A 27966-nucleotide genomic window follows, 5' to 3' on the forward strand; every position below is an offset into this window, starting at 1 on the left:
TTGTTTCTTATGGGATTCACATTCAACTGTAGGTCATAACAGAATGGCACAATCATAAAACAAAACATGGCAACAAAGAAAAAAATTAACTAACCCCTGTTCAAACGTTTGCATACCCTTAGTTCTTAATACTGTGTATTTCCCCCTTTAGCATCAATGAAAGCATGCCGTCTTTTATAATTGTTGTCTATGAGGCCCCTAATTCTTGCTGCCCATTCGTCTTGGTATAATGCCTCCGTGTCATGCAAAGTCTTTGGTCGTCTAGCATCAACCGCACGTTTAAGATCTCCCCAGAGTGGCTTGATGATATTAAGGTCAGGAGACCACTCCAGAACCTTCATCTTTTTCTGCTGTAACTGGTGGGTCAACTTGGCCTCGTGCTATGGGTCATTGTCGTGCTGGAAAGTCCCATGCGCAGCTTTCGTGCAGAAGAATGCAAATTGTCTGCCAGTATTTTCTGATAACATGCTGCATTCATCTTGCAATCAATCACACACACCCAAAACATCAGTGAGCCACCATGCTTCACAGTGGGGAAGGTATTCTGTTCACTATAGGCCTTGTTGACCCCTCTCCAAACATAGCGCTTATGGTTGTGATCATAAAGCTCTATTTTGGTCTTGTCACTCCAAATTACAGTGTGCCAGAAGCTGTGAGGTGTGTCAAGGTGTTGTTGGGCATATTGTAACTGGGCCTTTTTGTGGCATTGGCACAGTAAAGGCTTCTTTCTGGCAACTCGACCATGCAGCTCATTTTTGTTCAAGTCATCGTATTGGGGTCCTTGAAAAAAAAACACAGTCTTTTTCCAGAGCAGCCTGTATTTCTCCTGAGGTTACCTGTGGGTTTTTCTTTGTATCTCGAACAATTCTTCTGGCAGTTTATCTGAAATCTTTCTTTGTCTACCTGTCCGTGGCTCAAGAGATCCCCGAATTTTCCACTTCTTAATAAGTGATTGAACAGTATTGACTGGCATTTGTAAGGCCTTGGGTCAGGGCTGCATGATATATCCTTTATGGGTTATTGGATACACAGTTTATTATTAGTATTATTTTAAACACAGAGTTCGTTGCAGCACGTGGTTGACATGCAGGCTCTGCTTGCGCGTGACGAAATGATGAGCGAGGAACAGGCAAAAAAGACCGAAATGGAGAATTTGGTTGCAAAAAGAAATGCATTGTCAATTATATGGAAATATTTCAGCTACAGACAGGATGATGTTGCCCAAAAACAGGTACTTTGTCGAGACGCTGTTTGCAAACTGCATTTTCCCCAGAGGATCATACAAGTGAGAACATCGCAACAGGGATGAGAGAAGCTTTAGCTGATTGTGGCCTAGATGAGAGTCTTCTAGTCTGTTACAACAGTAAATACGAACATGGTGAAGGCTGCATCTGAACAAGTGGACCAGATTGCAGTGATTTGGCCAAAGACTGCATCTTGTTATGCCCAATTGCGCATTCTATTTTACTACTGTTGCTATTGCTGTACTATTACTGTTACATATTATTACCTAGCAACCTGTTCTGAAATATAAAACGTCATAAGTTTCATATATTATTGTAGAGGATGTGGCTGGGGAAGAATGAAGGATACAGACTGTCAGATTGATAGCCAAAGCTCTGAATGCCAGGGTTGATATCCTATGGAATTAATGTTTCATATCTATATATCTGCAATATTTTTTGTTTAAATGTTGCATTTGTGTACAATAACAAACAATGGAATTAAATGCCCTTATATTTTGGGTTATCATTAAGTAAAATAGTGCTAAACTCATGAGATAAAGAGGGGAGAACAAGTAGTTGATAAACTACAGATTTTGCAGGTTTTCCCACTTACAAAGCATGTAGAAGTCTGTATCATAGGTACTCTTCAACTTTGAGTGACGGAATCTAAAACGAAAATCCAGAAAATCACATTGTATGATTTTTAAGTAAATAATTAGCATTTTATTGCAAAGTTTATTTTAAAAACAAAAGTTTGTGAAATACAATGGTTCTGTTTTATTTGTTATTCATGTTAAGTTCATTGGTATTTATTAGTTAGGTTTTATTATTACAAATTATTAGTTTTATAAACACTATTTTGTTTTTGTAAACCACTCAGGATTGGTGTATAGCTGCTCTTTTTCATTTTTCAAATGGTTTAAATTAAGATATGTTTCCATTTTCAAAAAGGTTTATAATTTAATTTGTAATGTAATAAAATGTTAAATGACTTTTTTTGATTAGATTTTGTCATTCACATTAATTCCCAATTGTGATAATGAAACTTACTCTGTAGAGAAACCTCTGTTTTAACCTGGTTGGAGTACTGAGATAAAGCCTCCTGTAATCTCCTGGATCCCTTATAGACACCACACCTCTTCATTCACAAATGAGCCCCTTTATTTGAGGGTAAGCAACATGCATTATTAATATCATAACATAGATCATTGACTTTAGCCTGAATTGATAGAAGGATATTACATGAATACTATAGAACCATGGTAAATTAAACAGTGTATTAATTAATAAATAAATAAAACTACCCAAAAAAGTCAAAAGGTAAAAAGTCATTTTCAGTTAAATGTTTATTTTATTTTCCATGAAGATGCAGTTCCCTACAAAATCACCCCAATCATTCTAGAATAATTATTTATTCTCAAATAGAGCTTTTCAAGTGAGCTGATGAAGACATCCTGTATTTTTTCATATCGTGATATATATCGCAGAAAAATAAAACATCTCAATGTCAGTTATTTCCAATATTGTGCAACACTAATTTGGATATCTTCTTATATCCTTTTCCAACTTTATAAAGTTCCATTACCTTGTTACACAGGTCTTAATACAGTTATTTTCTGCTCCCCATTGCTCATTATCTAGCCTACTCAGTGCATCCACGTGAGAGCTAACGAACTCATTGACTATACGCAGGCATTAACTGCAATTTAAAAAGCCACAGGTGGGGGAAATTTACCTTAAATTGCCATTTTCACCTGTGTGTGTCACTTTCTGTGTCTGTAACAAGGCCAAACATTCAAGGGTATTTAAACTTTTGATCAAGACCATTTGGGTGATTTCTGTTATCATTATGATTTAAAAAAGAGACAAACAACTGTGTGATAATGAATGGCTTCATATGATCACTATCCTTAAATGAAGTTTTTTTGCATGATCAGTCATATATAAAAAATGAAGGCCAAAATTTCACAGTGTCTGCCAGGGTATGCAAACTTATGAGCACAACGGTAATTCTACTTGGTCCGTATGTTGTCAAAGATGATTGGACAAAAATTACAGCAATTTTTTTAATCAACCATACGGTGGTGCTATTGAGTTTTTCCACATATGCTAGCTCCCCACTGTCACCTCGTTTTAGTTAGTGCCTTGAAAAGAGATCGATATGTTCATCTCATGGAACATATTTACAATTGGGATCCATTAACTTTTCCTTAATGTTTTTTTTGCCATTTTGAATATGTGGAAAAGACAAAAAACGCTACTCCTATGGCACCAAATGCCCGATTTGGCATCTATGGGTGAAGGTCTTTAAAATCTATATAAAGCAGGCCAGTATGTCAAAAAACATGGCCGCTATTGAACAATAAACTTGGGCATGGGTGTGGTTTTGCATAAATATGCACAAAACTTCTGCAGGCATAATGGTATTATAATTCTAATTGGTGCATATGTTAAGAACCATGAGACAATAAAAACAAGTGCGAGCAATTTTCAATCCACACAGTGGTGATGTTGGGATTTTTACATTTGCCAGCTCACCGCACACCTCATTTGAGTTACAGTCCTGAACAGGTATAGTTAAGTCTGTCACCTTAAAGGGAGCATATTTGCAATTGGGATCCATTAACTTTTCAAATTTTTTGGCCATTTTCAATTTGTGAAACACCATTAAAACACTACTCCAATGGCACCAAATGAATGATTGTCACTTTACTTAATATTTGTCATTTAATGACAGTCTTTAAAATGTATATTACCAGATCAGTAAAACAAAAACATGTCCGCTATGGACCTATGAACTTAAATAGAGGTTTGGTTTTGTGCATATTGGCACAGAATTCCTGCCCGCGTAATCGGATTATATTTTTACTTTGTACATACTGTATGTTCACTTCACATTTTGCCTGTATGTATGAAAATCTTTACATTTATACTAATTAAATCAATTTGTGAAAAAAACCTGGCCGCTGTTGACCAACAAACATGTGCAGGGCCCAACTCCTATCCCTGAAATAATAATATAATTAAACTTTGTAGGTTTGTTTACAATCACGAAACAACCAAATGAACATATTTGCAATTGGGATCCATTAAGTCGGGCCACAATGTTTTTTTTGCAATTTGTTAGTGAAGTAGAAAATGCATCAAACACTACTTCTCTAACTCAAATGACCGATGTTAAGTGTGATTACATTTGGTACACATGATCAGGGTTGAGTATTTAGTTTATATAAAAGATCTAACACATTTTCCAGGAATATTTTTAACATGGTAGTGAATGTATGCAGAGTATTCCCAGACCTGGTTATCAATGAAAATGTCAAAAATTTGGAAATTGGAAATGGTCTTCAAAGGGGCACTGTGTAGAATTCTGCCTATAAACAAGAACACAACTTTTCTCCTCCTTCTCTTCCCTTACTTTAGGGTGGGAGGGATAGTACTGCAAGTGTCAAAATGGAGTGTACATTATGGAGATTAGAAGTCAATGTAAACTGATAGACTGACTGGCAAAAAAGTTCAAATGGGGAATATTTCAGTCACTCTGATTAATTTTGTATAAAAATAATTGAAATTTTGACTGCAGATGTCTACTGGTCATTTTTGCTTGTTTATATGCTATTAGTACTGTAAAAATCATGCATATTGCCCTTTTAAACCAACAATATAAAGTTTGTCAATTGAACAGTTGCATCCTCACCGTTGGTCTTAAGACATTAACTCCAAACAATTCCCTTTCATTTCCAACCATATTATGCATTTTACTTTTCTTGTAGAATAAATATTCCCACTTTAGCCCTAGCCATGTAGGCCAATTCCCATGAGTGTAAGGGATTAATGGTCCGGTTCATTTCACAGTGTCTCCCTGCAGGACCACGCTGAGTGCATTTTACTTTTGTCCCAAGCCTGATGTACGGGTATGGGGGAGCTCAGTTGCTCTGTTTACCATCAAGCTCACATTGTGTCCTGGTCTGGTTATTACTCTGCTTCAGGCCAGGATATTCCAGACGTCAGGTCACCGGATGGAGAGCAGAGCCCCGCTGGTTCAAGCCGCACCTCGAAACATGCCACCCACCAAGTAACTCTGGCTTAATGCATTCAAGGGACAACCAAACAATTATTTTTGGGTTATTTCTTGTAAACATGCTGTGGTAGTCTCTTTGCCTCCAGATTTCATGAATCTGCTAAATTTGGGGTTTGGTTGACAGTAATTTTTTTAAGGTTGCAATACTTAATTGTATTTTTTTGTGTAGGAAAGTTGTTGTTCATTGCGTCTTCATTCTTATTAGCTATAGTAGGGACATTATCTTTACACCAATATTGTTAATCAATCTATATATGTACTTTGGTCAAAGGATGTGTTGACCTGGGATAAATCAAAGAATCCAAGGAACTCATTTACCATCCCCGTTTACAAAAATGTTGGGACGCTGTTTAAAATGTAAATAAAAACAGAATGCAAAGATGTGCAAATCATCTATATTCAATAGAAAATAGTACAAAAACAACATATGAAATGTTAAAACTGAAACATTTTATGGTTCCTTGAATATGCCCACTTTGAATATAATGCCAGCAAGCTGGGACAGGGGCGACAAAAGACTGGAAACGTTTAATACTAAAAATTAACCTGGTGGAACCTCTCACTACAAATTAAGTGAATTGGCAACTGGTCAGTAACATGATTGGGTATATGAAGAGCATCCCAGAGAGGATGAGCATTTCAGAAGCTGGGAAGGATTCACCACTCTGTGAAAATCTGCGCCGGCAATTAGTGCAACAATTTAAGAATAACGTTTCTCAATGTAAAATTGCAAAGAGTTTGGGGATTTCATAATCTACGGTACATAATATAATTAAAAGATTCTGAGAATCCAGGGAAATCTTTGAACGCAAAGGACAAGGCCGAAAAAACCAATATTGGATGGCCACGATCTTCAGCCCTCACTGCATTATTCTGTAGTGGATATCACTGCATGAGCTCAGGATCACTTGCAAACACCATGTTTCTTTCAGTAAGACACTTGCAAACACCATGGCCTTCTTTATTTCATTAACACAATGCCAAACCACATTCTGCAAGTATTACAACAGCATGGTTCTAGAGTAAAAGAGTATGGGTCCTAAACTGGCCTGTCTGTAGTCCAGACCTGTCCCTGACTGAAAACATTTGGAGCATTATGAAACGAAAGACATGATAAAGGAGACCCTGAACTGTTGAGCAGCTGAAATCCTAAATCAAACAAGAATGGGAAAACATTTCACTTTCAAAATCACAGCAATTGGTCTCTTCAGTTCCCAAACGCTTACAGTGTTCTTAAAAGAACTGGTGATGCAAAACAGTGGTAAACCTTTTTTAAACATGTTGCTGGCATTTAAAATGGGCATATACAATGCTCAAAAAATTAAGAGAACATGTAATCATCCCAGTATAACACCAAGTAATTTAAACTTCAGGGATATCAATTTGTCCAGGTCGGAAGCATAAGCAATTGTGAATCAGTGTCACCTGTTTTGGTGCAAATGAAAGTGACAACAGATGCACTGGAGAGGCAACAGCAAGACAACCCCGAAAAAGAGTGGTTTTGCAGTGGGTGGCCACAGAAATTTGCTCTCCTTATCCTTCGTTTTGCGTTTTGCTAGTGTCTTTGTCACTACAGGTAGCATGAGGCGGTACCTGCAGCCCGTTCAGGTTGCACAGGCAGTCCAGCTCTTCCAGGATGGCACATCCATACGTGCCGTTGCAAGAATGTTTGCTGTGTGTCCCAGTAGTCTCAAGAGCACGGATGACATACCAGGAGACAGGTTGTTACACAAGAGCTGGACAGGGCCGTAGAAGGGCATCAAACCAGCAGCAGGACCGGTATCAGCTCCTTTGGGAACAGGAGGAGCACTACCAGAGCCCTATAAAATGATCTCAAGCTGGCTACTGGTGTGCATGTTTCTGACCAAACTGTCAAAAACAGAATCCATGAGGGCCCAATGTCCTCTAGTGGGACCTGTGCTCACAGCTCAGCACTGTGCAGCTCAATTGGCTTTTGCCAGAAAACACCAGAATTGGCAGGTCCGCCATTGGCACCCCCTTCTCCTCACTGATGAGAGCATTGATTGGCCCTCGTGTTCCCCAGACCTGAATCCAACTGAGAACCTCTAGGATGTTATGTATTGGTGTATCAGACGCAGCCAAGTAGCACCACAGACTGTCCAGGAGCTCAAGGATGCCCTAATCCAGGTTTGGGAGGAGATCCTCCAGGACACTATCGGCTGTCTCATCAGGAATATGGTCTGATGTTGTCAGGAGTGCATACAGGCACGTGGGGGCCATACACACTACTGAGTCACATTATGAGTTGATGTGATGAAATTCACGCAAGTTGGAACAGCCTATGATTTCAATTGTTACATTTTTGGTGTGAGTTTGAATCTAGCCCAGTTGATGATTTTGGTTTCCATTGACCATTGTTATGTCATTTTGTTCTCATCGAATTACACAGTGTACAATAAAGATTTTCATCTGTAATACATTTAATTCATCAAGACCCAATGTATGATTTAAGTGTTTATTTTGAGCAGTGCATTTTTCCAAAAACATTTCTCTGGATCAACATTTGATATGTCTTTGCACTATTGTCAATAAAATATTGGGTTTAATTAATTGGCGTTATTTGTTTTTATTTGCATTTTACGCAGCTTTTCATCTCAACCTGGTTGTTAAATTTCTCTCACAGCAAACTTTGTTGCTATGCAATAATAGGAACTTGCCTGTTTGGCTCTGGTGTTTAATTGATGTGAATTAATTTGATTGGTACAAGCTATGTTAACTATGATTGACATTAAATAAGTTCAGTATAAAGGAACTAGATAGTAGAAATGATTCAACATCCTGCATAGCTTTTTAACACATTTTAACAGAAATTGTGCATAATCCCTAATAGCTGGAGGCAGCAAACAATGTCATTTACAACCTGATACCTATTAATCAAACTACCAATCAAACTATATTACATTTCTTGAATGGCATCAATTTGTTCAGCCAAGATTACTTTGCTCATGTAATAAAAACCTTACAAAGTTAATATTTAGATATTGCTATATATGGTGCATTTTTTTTCTCTTCCCTTTAGATCTGTAAAGGTCTTAAAATGGTGTTCCAATTCAGAGGGAGTGATGTATTTTAAAGACCGGTTTGATTAGTATAATGCTTTTTAGTGGTTAATTTCATAAAGTGATGGATCAATGTGTTACAGACCAAGTGTAAAATCATGAATGTCAAGCTCTAATGTAAAAACACTGAACGCCACTTGAAAGCTATTAATACAGTTTAGAAAAATGCAATAAGATGTGCTCCCTTGTTTGTTTAGAGGGCACTCTTAAAGGCTACTGTCTGAAACCATAACTTAAAGTGGACATAGCCTCAGTGTCCACTGTAATTTTGTGTCCCGGACGTTCAAGTTTCTGCTCAGAAGACCAATCATTTGTAAACACATGTCACTCACCCACTCACCACACCAAGTAAAATGTTCTGGATAAAATTCTCACTGTAGAAGAATCATTAGTCAGTCTGTGAATCTGAAAGAAATTGAATACCCAAGAGCATTCTACCGTAGTGTCAATTTTGGAACCCTATTTTGATTTAGTATAGTCTTAGTAATTTTGACTGAAATATCTTTTTTTGGTTCACATAATATGAATAATGATTTCTGCTAGTTAGTACTGCACACGTGTTATCGTTTGAGCAATTTCAATGGCATGAATGGAAATATCTGTTTGAAATAGGAAAACATTTGGGGAGATCAGATATTTCAAAAACATTTAGATAGTTAACAATGTTTCGATAAGTATACCCACTTCTCCTGGCGCCACATCACTGTCGTCCCCTATACGTATATATTGGGTTGATGCACTTTCCAATGTATTTCAATGACAAAAAAATACTGAGAACCTCACTTTCCAAAATCCTCCCATTCAGCTATGGTAGTTATCCCCTGCTTATTTTGTACGTTTGCCCACTGACGAAGAAATGATCAGTTTATCATTTTAATGGTAGCTTTATTTGAACAGTTAGAGAGAGAATAATAAAAAAAAAATCCAGAACATTTTATAAATTGATTTGCATTTTAATGAGTCAACCAAAATGAAAAAGTATTTTTCTTAAACTTTTAGTTTTTTCTGTTTAGTCAGTTATCGTCTTGTCAACTGCAACTGTCTTGACAAAATGAACACTGCTGTACAGTTAGTTAAATTGAAATGCATAGATTCAGAGAAGGGTCCAGAATAATATCCAAGTGTTGGGAGATACCTGTGAGCACAGTTGTATCAATAATCATAAAATTGAAGCAGGCTCTGCTAAGAAAGGAAAGCCTTGAAGATCTCTAACTGCTTTGAAGAAGTTGGATTTTAGTTGCAAGAAATTGGGTAATGGTGTATCAGTCAATCTTGCATGCATGCGGATCTGCATAAAACCTGCCTGTATAGGAAGGTTGCAAGACAACAAGGGAAGTCCCCAAATCTCAGTTGCGTTATTTGAAAAATCTATACACAAGTTTCATCCAATTAAAGTGAATAACCTGAATCAAAACTGCCAAGAAGAATGAGACTGTGTGCAAAGATGCTACAGTATATACTTACTAAAAAATACTTCCAATAGGAGAGAGTTGGTCCAGGGAATACTTTTGCAAGGCATTGTATTTCAAGCCAAAGGTCAAACCTGTGGAAAACAGATGAGGTAAATAATTTAAGCTCAAATAAATCTAAAAACAATAATAGCTTTTTTCTCCTGCAGAACTTAGTTTTAAATCAAAGCTATGGTGATGTTCCCAGTTGCTCCTTTCTTTGAGATTACACTGGATGTTTTCTGTATGTCTCTTAACTAAGCTCCAAAGATAGCCTAGGATTTGGCCCCTCTCCGGCATACTGCTCATATAATTGATCTGGGTTTTGCCTTTTAACTATGAACTTTAACAGCTGTTTGGGATAAATGTACGAATGCCTTGTGTGTTTGTGCATCCGTGAAACGTCTCAGCCATGATTAGAACCAGAGATTCTAGATTCTGAAACGCTGTCGGCTTCAATGCAAATGACTCTTCCTCGATTGACCTGGAAGTTCAAATGCAGATTACTGACTGATATGCTAATATACGTGGTGAGACATATTGCTAAAAAAAGTTTTGCAATTACCAACCAAGTTGGATGGTATAATTGGAATACCTTGATATTAGTTAGTTAGTGTTGAACTCCAAGCTGAACCGCCGCATGTGCTTGGCTGCATTATGGAGTCATTATCTTACCCAGAATTTATATCATATTGGACAGACAATGGGTTGCTTCTAGAAACACTTTGGAAGGGCTGTTGGTACAGTGTTTAAACAATGCATACTCAACTAAGTCTTTTTGAAGAAACTTCATTATTTACCAAATATGCAGGGACGTCTCACAGAATATCTAAATTTTTTTGATTTGTTTCTGTTTCTCTGACATTTTGACCGCCTGACTCTGTCTACAACTGCAACAGCAGGGGTCTTCAGTGTTTGATGGACAAGTGTGCGCATGTTTGCACAACCAGGACTGATTGAAGTATGTTCAAAGGAGCTTTACATGCCGAAAGAAGTTGACCCTCGGAGAGTAATTGGTGGTTGCGAGACGATTGCATATATCTGTGTGCAGAACCATATGGTCTCTCTTAGGAGAACACGAAAACCAGAAGGATGGTAGTCTCTCTTAAACATGGCCAAATACTTGGCCCAACTACAGCATCTGGTTGATACTACTGGGAAAAGCATACATTAACTAACAGCAGTATGCCTTATTTTGCCGCACACACACACCTTCCTGCCAATGAAGCAGGTAATGTGAAAGGAGTAATTTTTCCCTGTTCCCCTGAGAGAGCAGTGCCTGGTTTTCCTAATCCGTTTGTAGCCTGCCTGAATATGCTCAAAGGCACTCTCTTCCCGCGCCAAATTAATTGGTTGTTGGAAAAGCACATTAACATCAAGGCTCTTGCCCTAACGGAAAGCACGTCATTTTCTTTAAGAAAGTGTAATAAAAAACAATGTTGTGTCCTCAGATGTCTGGTGGAGCTGTGGGGTGATGGAGGAAGTGCGATAGTAACCTCCCACGGCAAGGATTACATTGTACGCACATTCTCTAATTGACTCTCCCCTTATTAATTACATTTGGGACGGAAGAGGTGTCTCATCTCTCCACTGTTAGAGCACAAGTTCCATATTGCATTCCTTCATGTTATGAACCAGTCTGAATCAAAGCTCTTCATGCCTTACTGTGATACCCAAGTTTTTTTTTTAGTTTAAATCCTTCTGGTACTTTTTGACCTTGCTTGCCCTGACTCCATTTTGGGTCTGTGATACAAAATCCTCTGTCTTTGGCAAATCCACCCAGTATGCCTGGGATCGTAAGCCAACATCGCCAAGAAAAACATGATCGAATAGCCAGGAAGCTCCCATCTTCTCCTCCCAGACCTGTCCTAGATTAGGAAACATACGAGTGGGGCCACAAAAGTGTCTCTCCTCTCATCCCTACTTAGTCAGAGCTTTGCGCCCTTACTGGCAGAACATCCCTCCTGAGAGTGTCTGAAAGGGGAAAGCTCATTTGTAGTATGACACACCCTGCCAGATCATTTTTGGAAAGAGGCTGGGAGAGCAAGAAAAAGCTCTTACAGGAGGGGCAATCCTCCAAGAAAGTTTGAATTTAGGCCTCATCCATTCCAAAAAAATGCTTTTGGGGGGTATTCGGCCAATTATAAGGACTAAACATTTTCTCAAACATGACAAAGCTATCTGTCCTGTGAATGTTAGCAGGAAGCTAGACCAATTTTATTGCTGAGGGGCTATGAGGTTTAATTTGCCAGTAAATTAATATGTTTGTTTGCCATTTGAATGTGAAGGCGTATTGCATGACATTAAAAAGTATCCATTTTCATTTTAACAATTATCCATTCATCCCATGTTTCCAGTGTATGACATAAATGCATTTACGTCTTACACAACACACACCATTTCCATTGTTTGTAAGAAAGACCAACCATTAATTTAAATTAGCCTACTTCGTAGTGAGGGAAAACTGAATAGTGGTTTCTTACCACAGTTATATGATTACTCCATTTGCATTAATGTATTTTGCTTTTGTTGTTATTTTTCTTAAAACGTTTCCATTTTTGGTAATTTAGCAGACTCCAGAGTGACTGGACCAATTAGGGTTCAGCACCCTGCTCACAGGCACAATGACAGATTCTCAGCTTGTAGATTTTGGAATTCAAACCAGAGGTCTTTTTGTCAATGGCCCGACACAAAACTCTATGCTTCTGTACCCAAAACTTGTTCACCCTTGGGTTATCCCTAAGATATGGGAATTGTATTGCTTTTTGGCAGAATTTCATCAAGTTGTACGTGTTGTTTTTGAAGCTGTACATATAATCTACTTAAAAAAAAAAAGTAGTCCATTTAAACATAAAAAATTACTGGAAATAACTGAAGCTGAGTGTAGACCAAAGGTGTGTGGAGGCTGATGGATTTCTTTGCAGAACACAGCGCACTTAGTTGCTTCTGCGTTTTATACTGCATACCTACAAAAGTAATGTGTGTTTGTTTGTGGAAGCCCAAATGGACAGCCACTGGCCGCTTGTCCCCCCAGGCGTGCGTGGTCTGCCCACATTAGTCTTTTTCGCCAGGCTAGACGGATTGCACTCATAATGCTGTCACAGAGTAAAACACTGGGTCTGCCCCGGCCCCACGCCGCTACTACATCACAGCTTTACTTAATTAAACGGGCTGGCTTAAATCTTGCCTGCAACCAGCTGCATTCACCCCTGGTAGAGCCCTGCACAGTGTGTACCGACTCCACCCGGAAAGAACCCCATCCGTCACCAGCCACCACCACAGTCCGCATTGCAACCCAGTAGGCCCAGCGGTATTTTTACTATGACAGAGAGACATCCTTGGTTTGGGTTATTAAAAGGAGAGCTTCCTCAACAGTGGTGTGGCCAGGCGATGACCAGCTGGAGCAGTGTTTCCAATTCAGATCCATGAGTACCCACAGAAGCACACATTTTAGTTGTAGATCCGGACAAACACACCTTATTCGCCTGATGTTTATAAGAGAAGTTGGTTTAGGTGCGTTTGTCCAGCCTAACATTTTATTTGGAAGACGCTCAAAAGTTCTTTAGTAAGTTGCTTTCACTCCTGTTGGGATGGGAAGGCATAAAGACCAGAGGTTGCATGACAGAGTTTAGGTGGGATGTAGGGTTTGAGCATTGACTGTTAGATGGCGCAGGTCCCCTTGCTGCTCCATTGGCAAACACCTTCCTCTTAATCTTTAATTGCAATCAAATGAATTTCACCTGAGGGGCGACTACGGCTACATTCCTGATGGCAATGAAATATTAGCCCTTTATCATGTACTGAAATACTAAAGTACTAAATACCTGATTCATTTGAGTCAGCTAAGCTGGGCAGCTCCAGGCTCTTGCTGGTGATATAGAGGTAAAACTTATATGTTTTGAGACATGACGTAGTATTTTGGTATTTGCAAGTATACGATCTTTGAATTTAAACACCCCCACCCCCCTCCCCAAATGTATTTGGTCATGGTTTTACATTTGCAATAAAAGGACCCCAAAAACACTAGACGCAGCCAACCATGGCGTCAGCTAATGGGCTGTTTATTAAGAAATATCCTTTCTTTGTGGAAAAATCGAGGCAAGGAGTGTTTTACTCGACTTTTGACTTATACTCCTATGGGACCATTAGCTTTCAGCAAAGGGGTTTATTTAGTTGAATGCATAAATTAAGTATCGATCTCATGCCTTTACCAATGCTCTTGTGGATTGTTTCATTTCCGCTGTAACTCGTGATGCACTACCATATTTTAAAACCTTTGTAGATTGTAGCTTAATTGACTGTCAGCTGTTAGTTTAGAACCGGACTGAGTTCGGAGCTCACCCAGCGGTCAAGAGGCTCTATATGCAGAGCAAGGTAGAGTTGGCATTGTTTGAACCTAAAACTGGAATGCATTTCCATCAATACATCATGTTGTCAGTAAGGTCGTCGTAACCAGTATTGCTCTCTCAGCCTTCAATGAGAAATGACTTAATCATGTTTGGAGTACTGGATTGTTCTCTCCTCTAGGGAGGCGGCAAGTGATTGTGCTGAGTGTTGGAATGTCACATTAAGATCAATGCCAAAGTTGATATTCAAGTAATAGTTATTCCTTACTTTTTAAATTTTGGTAAAAGGGTGAATTTGCATTTGTTTTCTCATCACACCAGCAAGAGAAAGTCTGGACGTTTATCACCCTCTTTTTCTCCCCAAAACAAAGCAAACAGTTGCGACTGCTATACATGCAAATCATACATTTGATATGTTAATTTCATGCTGCTGTAGTTTAGGACTTTCTTCAGTGTGAGCATCTCAAGACATTCTTAAGAGTGGGAGTGTTAAACATTATCCCCACAGTCTGAGCACATGACTCCATCATGAGCAAATGCTTTCTACTCAATAGATGGGTGAAACTGAATGCTCACACCTGTTTCTGGTTTTCCCTCTTGTCCTGGCGCTGCAGCCTCGGTCAATGTGCTAGTGCAGAGCTGCAAGATCTACAACGACGCCAGCTGTGACATCTCTGCTGACGGGCAGCTCCTGGCTGTGTTCGTACCAGGCCAGCGGGGCTTCCCTGACGAGGGCATCCTGGCCGTGTACTCCCTGGCACCACACAACCTGGGAGAGATGCTCTACTCCAAAAGATTTGGTTAGTCCTCTTCTTTCTCAGTGACAAGGCAGGCCGCTAGGGGGACTGCTTAACGATGTTCTGAGCTGACATGTAATTGTGTCCTATCAGTCTTGCTGATTGCATCTTTAGACCCTTTTTAGCTGTATTGTGTAAGTTTTACTTTATTAATTAAGGAGTATTAAGCATGAAGCTAGATAAAGGCCAATTAAAGCATTCATTTAGGCAAGGCTTTTTCGGTGCTCAGTAGATGTGGGAATGTGGGAGGCCTACTCAATTAACTTAGCCATAAATACAAAACTAATTATTTAGAGAAAGTCTATGCCCACAGTGGCAATGCATACAGTAATATATTTACAGTTGTCAGCTACTTTTGAGTAGCTACAAACACTTTCCAATACTTGAGCCTGGAAAATACCTTCACCATGTACACAAAGGGACCTTGTTATCTTTAGCAGGTGGGTGCAGAGGGACTCGTCACTTTGGATAGACTCCTTATTTGTATTATAGTATTTTAAACTCTTGCCTTTAATGACAACCTTTTTTTACTGTTTGTTTCTGATGATAAACCAGCATCTAGCAGTTGTCAAAAAAACATCAAGCCCTTTCTGGTTTGTAAAATGAAACCGACTTGCATTAGCCTGCTTACGGTAGCGTACATCAGGCGAAGGCATCAAAGGCGGCACAGCGGTGCAATTGCATGGTTCCTGTTGTCTGTTATTTACAACTGCTCGGTCTAGAGACATTCAGAACACAATCCAAATGATCTAACGAGCCACTGGCTGTTTGGTTGGACTTTATAAGCTTGACAAAGTGGTCAATGTGGACGATGACACTAGCCACATTCAACGTGAGGTAAAGTAACAGTGTTCCTCTTTCGTCCAGGTCCTAATGCCATCTCGGTCAGCCTGTCCCCAATGAGCCGCTACGTGATGGTGGGTCTGGCCTCCCGCAGGATCCTACTCCACCACACAACAGACCACATGGTCGCACAAGTGTTCCGCCTGCAACGGCCCCACGGCGGAGAGACTTCCATGAGGGTGAGTTGGGCCGGGGCGGACCCGTGCTCGGGAACAAATCTAGTACTATGCCATTGATTTGTGCTTTTGTCATTGCTTGTCGATCCTGCTTTATTTGCATTCAACACAAGAATGCCGGTGAGAATCGGTATTATCTGTAAGCGTCCTCATAGTGACAGTAATGATAGGAAACCTCTGGGGCTAAAGGATATGTACGTATTGAGCTTCCTTCGGCTGGTAAAGAGTCATCCAATTGTATATTGTTGTCTATGCGATTTGGGTAGACCCTGAGCTATAAATAGCTACTCCATCTCCATTATTGTTTTTGGATGAACAATAGCTTTCCCCTCATTATCCCGAAACCAACTGAGGAAGATTGTGAGACACCGACATACAAATCAATACAGCGCAGTACTTCAATAAAGCCCTTGTGGCTCCAGCCCTATTTCACAACAGCGAGCCAGATTAACAACCCCAAACAAGCAAACAGATGCTGGCACTGTCTGCATTAACTCTTTAACTGGATTCGGAAGGGACCAAACAGAGTGCATCCATCTTTATTGATCTGCTTAAGTTTTTTTTTTTTTTTACCAGGAAATAAAAAATCTACTTGAAATCGTTGTGTGTACTTTCACAAGCCTTCAGCTGCCGGCACTGGTTTTTATATACCGGTAGTGAGCAATTGTAATTAAGTAACACATTTTGCACAGGATGCTAGACCTCCTGTCCCTACTCTTTCATTAACTCAACGAGATCTAGATCTCCCTTTGTAGATTTCGTTCCCTTTCCGCTCTGTGGAATTTGCTTCCCCCACATTCACATATGAATGGTTGGCATTGCTGCAAACTAGAGTTGAATTAGCGACTGCGAAATGACTGGAAACACACTACCAGTGCAACTAGTACTGTGGAATATGAACAGGAACGACCACCCTATGAACCATTTCCCCTTCTCTTTGTTTTTGGAGAAGGCAGTTTTTTATAATGATTGCCATGGTTATTGTGTCCCACATATAAATTAAAAGGAAAAGTATTTGAAAGCTGTCTGCCTGGTGGCTGAGTATACGACAGCACAGAGGCACTGTTTTAGCTCTGTGTTTCAGAATGCAGCAGGGGTTTTGGGAGGTGTCATGTAAAGAATGAGGGTTATATTGTGCATTATGCAGGGCTGGGGGTCCATCTGTGACACCCCAATGACCCAGAACAGCCCTAGTGTCACATGGCCACCCCAGAGCCGGCAGCTCCCAGAGGCCCTGATGAAAGCAGGAAGCCGGGCCCACTCCCTGGGCATCCTCTAATGACTCGGCTGAGTAAACAGCACCAGGGTGCCACTTTGATTTTTTTTTCTGTCTGTCTCCCTCTGCCGCTCGCTGTCTATGATGTTCTCCGTCCCTCACCCGTTTTGAAGATGCCATGTAGCCATGGCAACTAGGCTATTCGATAATTGAGAGGAAATTGTCGGGTGCCAGCACCAGTAACTCTAACTCCGAACTCCTCACATTGCCAGTGGTGAAGTTTGTGTGACAGACCTTTTCTGACCAGATATATAGTTTAAAGAGAGCAATGAATAGCAATACACTTAATTCAACCAATCAGGCAGTTTGTGTTTATTTGAAATATTGTTTCATTATTTATTAAAGCCAATTCTTGATTTGTTTAAAAGGAATAACCCTATCAAACGTCCAAAATAAAAAACACACCAACTTTTTGCGAAGTTCTTATTCCTGAAAGGAATTGCTGGCAACAAGTGCTGGACTCTAATTAATCTCAACTAATTTAGGGAGGATTGGGGTCATCTGACAAAATGTTTGCTTTAACTGTAGACACATTTTTATTTTCCATTACAGGAAAATATAATGATTGTATTTTCAAGAAAGGCTAGATGCTTACAAGCTGTTGTTATGAATGGGAATAAATTATAACAATGCATTTGTGATGAGATTTTTTATTCTTTTTGACCCACTGTTTTTACTGACTAAAGAAAAACTTTGAGTAAATCATTCAGTTTGAATGGCTGGCAGATTTATAACAGAATCTGGCAAAATGTATACACAGTTCTCTGGTTCAATGAGTTCTCCCACCAACAACTGTTCGTATCCCATGCCCAGAGAAGGTCAAACTGCAGGTAACATTAAAGGATATATTAAATATGTTTAGAACTGGTAATTGGATGCATAATTGGTGCAAACATTTATTGATTATTTAATTTTCTTTTAGACGCAGCTTTATGGAACCAAAACATACAGAAAGCCTTTGGTAACAATTGAAAACAATAATGATTTGTTCAAATTAAGTTTGTTTGAAAGGTGTGTCCTTAAGTAGGTCCTGCCAGGATTCATATGCGGTCTTACAACTAATTTCTCTGAACAACACCTGTTTGTTTCACGTGCACTGAGAAAGATTGGTCAAGCTGCAGGCAGTGTTTTCTAAGAAAGACAGTTTTAGAACTGATGATTGCATGCCTGCCGGAACATGTAAGAAATTGGTTGATTATGGAGTATTATGATAGACACATCTTTATAGAACCAAAACATACAGTACACTGCTTCTTTCCAGAAAACCTGAGAACTAATCATTTAGATAAATATGACTAGTAGTCAGAAATATACCTTGAGTAAAGCACATTTTTACAAGTCTTGTCACAAATTACAACAAAAAGCTCCCTATGCTGAATGAGATGTAGAATCATGATTATTTGATGTTTTAAGTTTTTCCGTTCACAAGTACAGGTCCTGCCTGGATGAACTGGATGTTATTGACTACAATCAACAGAGTCAAGTGTCTTTATTTTTACAAAAGTACAAAACAATCTGTATTAGTTGAATGTCAACTTTTCCATCACTAGAATGCCTCAAAAGATTTCAGAACCTAATAAACCAAACTACACCCTGTGTAATGATGAATATTTACCAAAACATGTATAAGTTGCTCTAGATGGTTGTCAGCTACATTATTTTTCCTCTTGCCTCTCTTCATGGTGCCACTAAAGTTAGCTATGTGAGTGAGTGCCAGTGGTTTGTGCACAGAATATTAAGCTAGGCTTGTCACACCGAAGCAATAATTCACTAGTAGGAATTAAGTGTACTTACATCTTTTATCATTGAATTCATGTTTATTAGGTTTAGTTTGGTACAAACTCTACCCAGTTGTTTATTTTAATAATTCTATATTTACAGTGTAATTAGAAAGTCTTCAGACCCATTCAAGTTTTGAAATGGATTTAAAATATCCTCATCTATCTACAGAAAGTACCCCACAATGACCAATATTATTATAATTTTTTAAAGAAATGTTTGCAAATGTATGTTAAAAAAAAACAGCATCTTATTTACTTAAGTATTCAGGCCCTTTGCTTTGACTCTCGACATTGAGCTCCAATGCATCCTGTTAACATGTTTCATCCTTGAAATGTTTCTACAACTTGATTGGTGTCCACCAGTGGCAAATTCACTTGATTGGACATTATTTCAAATGGCACAGACTTGTCTATATAAGGTCCCACAGTAGACATTGCATGTCTGAGCAAAAACCAAGCCATGAGGTTGAAGGAATTGCCCGTAGAGTTCTGAAACCAAAATAGTTCGGGTACCAGAATATTTCTGCACCACCAGGTCTTCAAGAACACAGTGGCATCCATCATTCTTAAATGTTGAGAGGCTTGGAATCACCAAAACACTTTCTAGAGCTGACTGCCTGGACAAATTCAGCAATCAGAGGAGAATGGCCTTGATCAGGGAGGTGAACAAGAACCCAATGTTCATTCTGACCAAGATCCAGAGTTCTTGTGTGGAGATGGGAAAACGTGCTCTACCAATCCAGAAGGACATCATTCAGGCCTTTATAGTAGAGTGGCTATAGGGAAACCACTACTCAGTAAAAGGTGCATGACAGCCTGTATGGAGTCTGACAAAAGGCAGCTGAAGGACTCTTTGACCTTGAGAAACAAGATTCTCTGGTCTGGTGAAACCAAACTCTTTAGCCCCTAAATAGAGTTGTGCCAAACTTGCAAAGGCATACTCAAGAAGACCCAAGGCTGTAATTGCTGCCAATGGTACTTCAACAGTGTGTCAAGTGAATTCTTAGTTCAATTTAATAATCTCTAATAATTTCAGGGGAGTTTATTTATTAATTTGCAAGCATTTCTAAAAACTTGTTTTTGCTTGGTCATTGTTTGGTACTGTGTGTCGTTTTATATGTAAAATATCTCTTGAGTCCATTTTAGAATATGGCTGTAATGTAACAAAATATGGAAAACATGGAGTCTGAATATGCACTGTATATAGATCCTTTCAACAGACAGACTTAACGACCATGGCATAAGCGGGAGAACCACTCTGTTCTGAACATTACATTGCAAAAAGAAACGTTGCAAAGAAACGCTGCTACACATCGTACCATTGCTCTGGATGTTATTTCCAAAGTTACTGTAGAGAACGTTGTTGTATATCCCTTACATTTACTGTATGTAAGTAGTGATTAAGTTCAAACTGACTATTGTATGCTGGACAACATGGTTAAAACAGATGTATTCAATCCTCTCCTCAGGGACCCACATTTCACTTTTTTTTTGTAGCCCTGATCTGGCACGTCTGATTCACTAAGTAAGGGCTTGATGATTAGCTGACAAGTGTAATCAGGTGTGCTTGCTCTGGAATGCATCAAATACATGGAATGGCTGGGGGTGCCTGTGGAGAGGGTTGAACACCTCTGGGATAAATATTTCCCCTATACAGTTCCACACTGAATACCATGCAAAGGTGATCATTTCACAGGCTCTATATGGAAGCGTGGGTAAGTCAGGATTTCTTTTTTTCTCAGTATAGCAGCAAATATATATATATATATATATATAACAAATATTTTTCCCCATTTTGTAGATTTGCCACCAGATCCTGTTAACGAGACAAATGGAAGGGTCAAATTTTAATATGCCAGAAAAAAGGCAATTGCCAACAAAGCAATACAATATATTGCTTTTTGAAAGGTGATAAAAACAACATTGCAGAATTTTTTTTGTAGGCAACATACTGTGAATCCTACATCAATTAGGTCGAAGAGGTGTCTTGCTCAATAATGTGTCTCACAATGATGACTTATTGTTTCTTTTAAAATGGAAATTCAGAATATGTATCATATCTAGGAAAATTGTCTTAGATGTTTTTTTCGAATTTGTTGAATTTTTTGCTAGCACAGCTGACAAACCGCCAAAGTTATGTCTGTGTATACACAGCCCGAAGAGGCTCTCTGAACTGCCAGCGCTGACAGCTCTCACACAGATCCCCAATTCTGCTGTCTTGCTCCCACTTTTGGAGATGAATGAAACCGTTTCTCACCACACTCTCCTTTGTTCTTTGGGGGGCGGGGATCTCTCTGGCAGAGTCGTTTAAAATGAATTTGAGCTGAGAACGACGGGTATGTGGTCATTCATCTTCGCCTCTCGGGGTACCGAGCGTACAAGGAGAGCCCGGATGTATAGAACCTGTGTCCGTCACCTGATGTGGTTGTCACAGCCGTGTTGTCTAGTCAAACTCAGAAGTGGTGTGACAAGCCCAGGTGACAGCACTTAAATGAGCATCCCGACACGTCTCCCCTTCACTACATTCATTAAGCAGACAGCCAACCGTTAAAACTGGGAACAGCTCTCTACTTTGTAACATGGTGCAGTAGCGCTAATCGGCTCATCAACAGAATTTTGTCCTAATGCTGTTGTCTTGTTATTCCCACACTTGTAATGGATACTGTCTCAGGTTCTGAGGCAGGTTTTTTCGTAACCACTATCATAACACTAAATTAAATGAAAACAGGCAAAGCTAATGTGGGAAGGTGGTGGGAAAGTGGTACTAATACATTTGCTTGTCATCTTGTCATACTGTTTGTTGAGGCTGGTATTGACTTTCTTTCCCTGTTTCCCTTTTCCCTACAGAGAATGTTTGATGTGGTGTATCCCATGGCCGCTGACCAGCGGAGACATGTCAGCATCAACTCAGCCCGATGGCTCCCGGAGCCTGGCCAGGGGCTTGCCTATGGTACCAACAAGGGAGACCTTGTCATATGCAGACCTGTGTAAGGTTTCACTTTCTATTCTTTATTCTTTTTTTCTTTTTCTCTTTGTTGCAGTCTCTCTCCCAGTGCCGTCTGCCCTGGGTTAGAGAACTAGGTTTGTGCTCTCAATACATTTTCGACAACTAACACAGTGGTTTTAAACCAGGACTAGATTAGATTCCCACCCCAAGCACCTTTCTCTACGTGACTCAATGTTTTACATCTGTACGGGAACAGAAGAAATAATAGCCAATTTGTGTATCTTCTCTTCCCGCTTTAGATACATTTGTTGCTATTGAGGACAAGAATCCCCTCATTTGTATAGTTACGTAACACCCCTTTAGAGAGTCCCAGTTCTCATGGCTTTAAAGCCTTTGGCATCCTGGAAGGGATGCAGGCGTTTACAGCTCCCACCCACAGCATGCAAGCAGGCAGGCCGGCAGGGCAGGCAGAGTTGATCGATGGAGCGCCCACTGACTTATTTAGCCAGTGGTTTTCCACTAAGTCTAGTCCAGAGCTTGTTCTCACTCGGTCAGTCACATCAAAAAAAAATATAATCTCAGTTATGTTTATTTCTCCCCTAAGCCCTTAGGATTCTGAAATAAATGTGTGTTTAGAGAAGGATTAGCAGTTGTTCCTGACCCACAGGCCTGCATTGTTATTTTGATGAAGGAAAACTTGGCTTATATGTTGGATCTAATCCACCACCAGTAAAATGGGCATTATATGACCAATCAAGTTTATACGTACAAAGTGGAGACTTCTCAGAAACCCAAAGTTTGCCAAATGCAATTAGCTGTCTAGCCAAAAAAAATCATAATTTGAGGAGGCATTATCTAAAGTGTTCCTAAAGATGATGCAAATCATTAGCAGCCCAATGTTATTTTCATTTACTACACCGATAACTTTCCTATCCAACCACCATTTTCCCTAACCCAGGGAATGTGACTGTACACTCGTGAGGCTTAAAACCACATCAAAACCTGTGATACCATGCAATAAATCCATTCCTCCGCCCCATCTAGATCGTGAAGCGGTCTGTAACATACCGTGATGGCATTCCTAAGCTTGCAGAGCACCACAGGTGCATAATAACCTAACAGTCATCACAAGATGAAGAGCATTCCCAGTACTCCCCATGGAGACACTGCCTCACTCACAGGCGCACAGTAAACAGTAAACCATTGCAACGTCGGCCCCACGTCTCCATTGGGGGAAGCCTGTTATAACCCTGTGCGCCTGTGTGTTTTGTATGGTTGGCACAGTTCAGCTGCAGTCAATGGCTTATCTCCTGTTACACTGTTGAGCTGGGAATTATTATATATGTTTTTTTTTCATTATTGAGTCTAATCAAGATCAGAACCCCAAGTCCGGATGTTCTCGTGTTCTGTCTGGTCTACTAATTGTCTGTGTTGTGGATATGACACGTTCGTACATGTCTGAGGGGTTTATCGCATGGCTATAGCAAGACCTCCCTAGACTCACTCTGTAGTGAGAAGGAATTTTACTGCAAGTTTCATGGGATGTGCTTTTCCCTCTGCTGTCTTGTTCTTCCTACTGTTTGTGCTGAACTATGTTGGTCAGTGTTCTATTGCTGCCATGTTGTGTTGATGTCATGCTATACTGAGCAAAAATATGAATTCAACATGTTAAGTGTTTGTTCTGTGCTTCCAGAACTGCAATACTAGATCCCTGAATTATTTTATACACACAAAAGGCGTAGTTCTGTTCATTGTTTTTGCACAGATTTGATTAGCTCGCTGTTAGTGAGCAGTCCTCAAGATATTGACAAAATGTTGTTAATGAAATGTTCCTGCCATGTTTTGTTGCTGACGTGTTCTGAGGTTGTCATACTATGTTGCTACCATGTTGTTTTTGCTGTGTTCAGGGGTTGTTATACAATGTTGCTACCATGTTGTTTTTGCCGTGTTCAGAGGTTGTTATACAATGTTGCTACCATGTTGTGTTCTTGCTGTGTTTAGGGTTTGTCACACTATGTTGCTACCATGTTGTGTTCCTGCCGTGTTTAGGGTTTGTCATACTATGTTGCTACCATGTTGTGTTCCTGCCGTGTTTAGGGTTTGTCATACTATGTTGCTACCATGTTGTGTTCCTGCCGTGTTTAGGGTTTGTCATACTATGTTGCTACCATGTTGTGTTCCTGCCGTGTTTAGGGTTTGTCATACTATGTTGCTACCATGTTGTGTTCCTGCCGTGTTTAGGGTTTGTCATGCTATGTTGCTACCATGATGCTGCCATGCTTTTTTGTTTTCATGCTGCGGTGCTACCATGTTGTGTTGTTAGGTCTTCATGTGGTTTTGTGGTGTCTGACTTTTCCTGATGTGTTTCTTATGCTTTTGTATTTATTGTGGTGTTGCCATGTGCCTGTGCTGTTTGTTTGTCCTACATTTTTATTTTGAATCTTAGCAAGTCCTACCAGAAAACCTTTTCACACTTGCCAGCCCGTCATTGTAAACAAGAATTTGTTTTTAATTGACTTGCCTGGTTAAATAAAGCTCAAATAAAAATGTATGAAAAAATGTGCCCTATCCAGAATAACTAGCAGAGATGTCTTATTCTCCGAGGCTGAGGAAGCTGCATTTGTTTGCATCTGGCATCTCTCACATGTGTTGGCAGTGTGAATTTGCTTGAGAAAAATGTTTTCTGATTTGCCCACCGGCAGGTTTTTCAGATGAAGAGGCAGTCGCCTCATGCTGTACGTATTGTCAGGAACCCTGAAATCATCTTCAATCAATTATTTTTGTTTTCCTACCACCCATGAGATTGAATTTTTTGCTTGGATGAAAAATGATTTTAAGGCTGCTCATTTGACTTTTTTTAATACATCCACTTTATATTGTGAGTTTTCTTGTAGCGAAATCACTCGATTGTTCAATGTTGGCGCTCTGCATTCAGTATGACTTCAAAGCATACAGTCAGCCATTTCAGTGATAAACTGTTGCTCAAAATGTAATAAGGGTATTGATTTTTCAATCTATTCTGTTATAACTATGATATGAATGCATAGTCGATCTTGTAACTACAGTGAACTCCAAAATTATTTGGACTGTGACACTTTTTAGCTCTGTATACCAGCACTTGGATTTAACCTTGACTTTGGTGTTAAACACAGTAGTAATCCTTGACTATGTTGTTAAACACAGTAGTAAACCTCGACTATGGCGTTAAACACAGTAGTAATCCTTGAATATGTTGTTAAACACAGTAGTAATCCTTGACTATGGCGTTAAACACAGTAGTAAACATTGACTATGGTGTTAAACACAGTAGTAATCCTTGACTATGTTGTTAAACACAGTAGTAATCCTTGAATATGCCGTTAAAGTGCAGTAGTACTCCTTGACTATGGCGTTAAACACAGTAGTAATCCTTGACTATGGTGTTAAACACAGTAGTAATCCTTGACTGTGGTGTTAAACACAGTAGTAAACCTTGACTATGGTGTTAAACACAGTAGTAATCCTTGAATATGCCGTTAAAGTGCAGTAGTACTCCTTGACTATGGCGTTAAACACAGTAGTAAACCTTGACTATGGTGTTAAACACAGTAGTAATCCTTGACTATGGTGGTAAACACAGTAGTAATCTCTTTAATTTGAAAGTGTTTTTATCTATATTGTATGATTTTGAAATTACAGCATGTTATGTTCATCTATTTTAGCATACTAAAATAATATAGAAAATTGCTTTTGCAGCTTTTTGCATGGTGAGTGCATGCGCAAGAGCTATCAATAAGAAGTCACCATTGAAGATTAAGCATTTGTAACAAGCTGGTAGACTCCGAAGACCAAGACCAGGATGACCAAAACATACTTTCAGTTGTAAAGAATAACCCTAAGAAAAACCCTAACAACAGTCAACAGATCATTACTGCACAAGCCAATGAGCCATCTTTGGAGGAGACATTAGAAAATGTCAAATTCAAAACCCCTGACTGATTTTTCACATTAAATGTATACGGTATATCCCAAAAAGGATTGGCGTTCCCCAATTTTGTGTGTTCGCTGTGACAGACCATTCGTTTTTGTGGCAGAACCTGTTTTCCATGTAGATGTTCAGTATTTCAGTGTTCTATCCAATCACTTTAGTGGGGGAGAGAAATGTTAACCCTCTGACACTGCAGTCCCATTCGCTCGACCCTGCTCTCCCTGAGTGAGAGAGTTGGCTGCGTATGGAGACATTCATAGAGTTACTTCAAGCCATTAATGAACTTCAATATATTTTTGAAATGTCATTAATTCCCTTTATCATCATACCCATTGAATCCAATGGGCTGGAATACGTAGCATAAATAGTATTACTACACATGAGTTTGTCATGGGCCACATGATAATAAATTTATTAGACCCCTTTTTTACCTTGACCACATGCCAACTGACTGAAAAAGCAGTTGCTTGACCCACAATTGGAGTACAGTTTAGTGGAGCAGCAGATTTCTGTGGGTCATTGTCTAGTAAAAATGAACTCTATTACAACAGAAGGCAGCTGGACCTTTCAGGTTGATGCCAACCCACCTGCAAAGCCTAATCTAACAGATGTTCTGCATCTTGCAGTTTGTCAACCTCAGCTTTAACACAGATGTCTCTGGCAGTCAGATCTTTTAGTTTATTGGTCATCACTCCCAAACCAAATATATTACCTTCCGTTGTCCTAACTTAAAAGGATTTGGTTAGAATTCAGATAAATCCCAGTTTTTCTGACAGGTGGGAGTGGTCATTTTCTAATGTGGGACAGATTTTTCTGGCCCATGATTCGATTGTCCATGCCTGGCTCTTCTAACCTTCCCATTTTACCATCTGAAGAAAATAAAAAAAGGCATGAAAAATAATGCAATGTAACCTTTTTTAATCAAATATGCTGTGCTCTAAGCAGCTTTGCTTGCAGCAGAGAAGTGTTGTTGCTGATGAAACTGAAATTAGATCAGGGTACGGAGAGATAGTGTCCTTTTTTGGGAAATGGTCTCATGAAATAACATTTCCTGTCTTGTTCCTAAACCTCTATAAATTATTTCTTTATCTTTCAATCTGAAAGTTGGACCATATTCCTGTTCTTTTAGCTGTACTTTGCAGCTTGTGTGCCGCAGGTATAGAATGTTATTTTATTGAATTATAAGCTCTTTATGGGCTAATAATAGTACATGATGAAATTCTTCACTAATTAGAACAGGGTCTACAGTTCATCAGTTACTGCAGACTTTATAAGGTTATCCAAAACAAGAACCATGGTTGTACACCTACCTTAGCTTATCCCGCCTTAGCTTGTCACTTTACACAGTGGCCTTTCTCAAACAGTTTGAAGCAGAAAATGGAAGAAAGATTCACCGACATGATATCCAGATACTGTGCATGTCATAGTGTTGTCATACAGGTACTGTGTCCTCACAAACACACATGTTGTAACCCCAAACACAACTGTCCAAATGGTTTTGGTTCCTATTCAGAATGGTTTAGAGTTTCCAGTAAAACTTCGGACGCTTGCACTCGCTTCAGCTGGACGTGATGGTATTTGCTAATGAACCTGATCCGACGGCTACATTTCATTCATGAATAAGCAAGCAGTGCCCAATTAACCACCTTGGATGCAGGTTTGTCTTGGCTCTGTCCAAGCTTGTCTTTTTAGCATGCATCTAATGAACTGTACGTTGGACATATTTGCAGATCTCTGTTACCTACATTACAGAACTTGCAACACGTCAGGTTCATAGGATGTCTGACATTTCAACATGCGACATGTTTTGAAGCTGTTGGCAGTGTACCTAGGTACAGAACACCAGGTGGGAGCTGGGCTATCAGTTCTTGGCTTTTAACTGGCACACAGAAGTGTCAGGTTCATGCAAATGTGAGATGACTTTGTCTTGTTTTGGGGGATTAAAACTGGTCCCTCCTCCTGCCTTGTCTGCTTACTGTGTGTAGGTAAGGTAAAGCA

The 27966-nt window shown here is 39.5% G+C and overlaps 1 protein-coding gene across 12 annotated transcripts in view; it reads left to right on the forward strand.

Moving 5' to 3' along the window:
* Positions 1–27966, forward strand: part of ambra1a (autophagy/beclin-1 regulator 1a) — a 115082-nt gene that overhangs the window by 65095 nt on the left and 22021 nt on the right. For all 12 annotated transcript variants that reach the window (XM_029124808.2, XM_010899376.4, XM_010899383.4 and 9 more), the window contains 3 exons: positions 14796–14981; positions 15846–16000; positions 21902–22041. In XM_029124808.2, coding sequence (XP_028980641.2) covers positions 14796–14981; positions 15846–16000; positions 21902–22041 — 481 coding nt within the window. The remainder of the gene's footprint in view (positions 1–14795; positions 14982–15845; positions 16001–21901; positions 22042–27966) is intronic.

This window comes from Esox lucius, chromosome 2, assembly GCF_011004845.1.
Source record: "Esox lucius isolate fEsoLuc1 chromosome 2, fEsoLuc1.pri, whole genome shotgun sequence".
Lineage (NCBI taxonomy): Eukaryota > Metazoa > Chordata > Actinopteri > Esociformes > Esocidae > Esox > Esox lucius.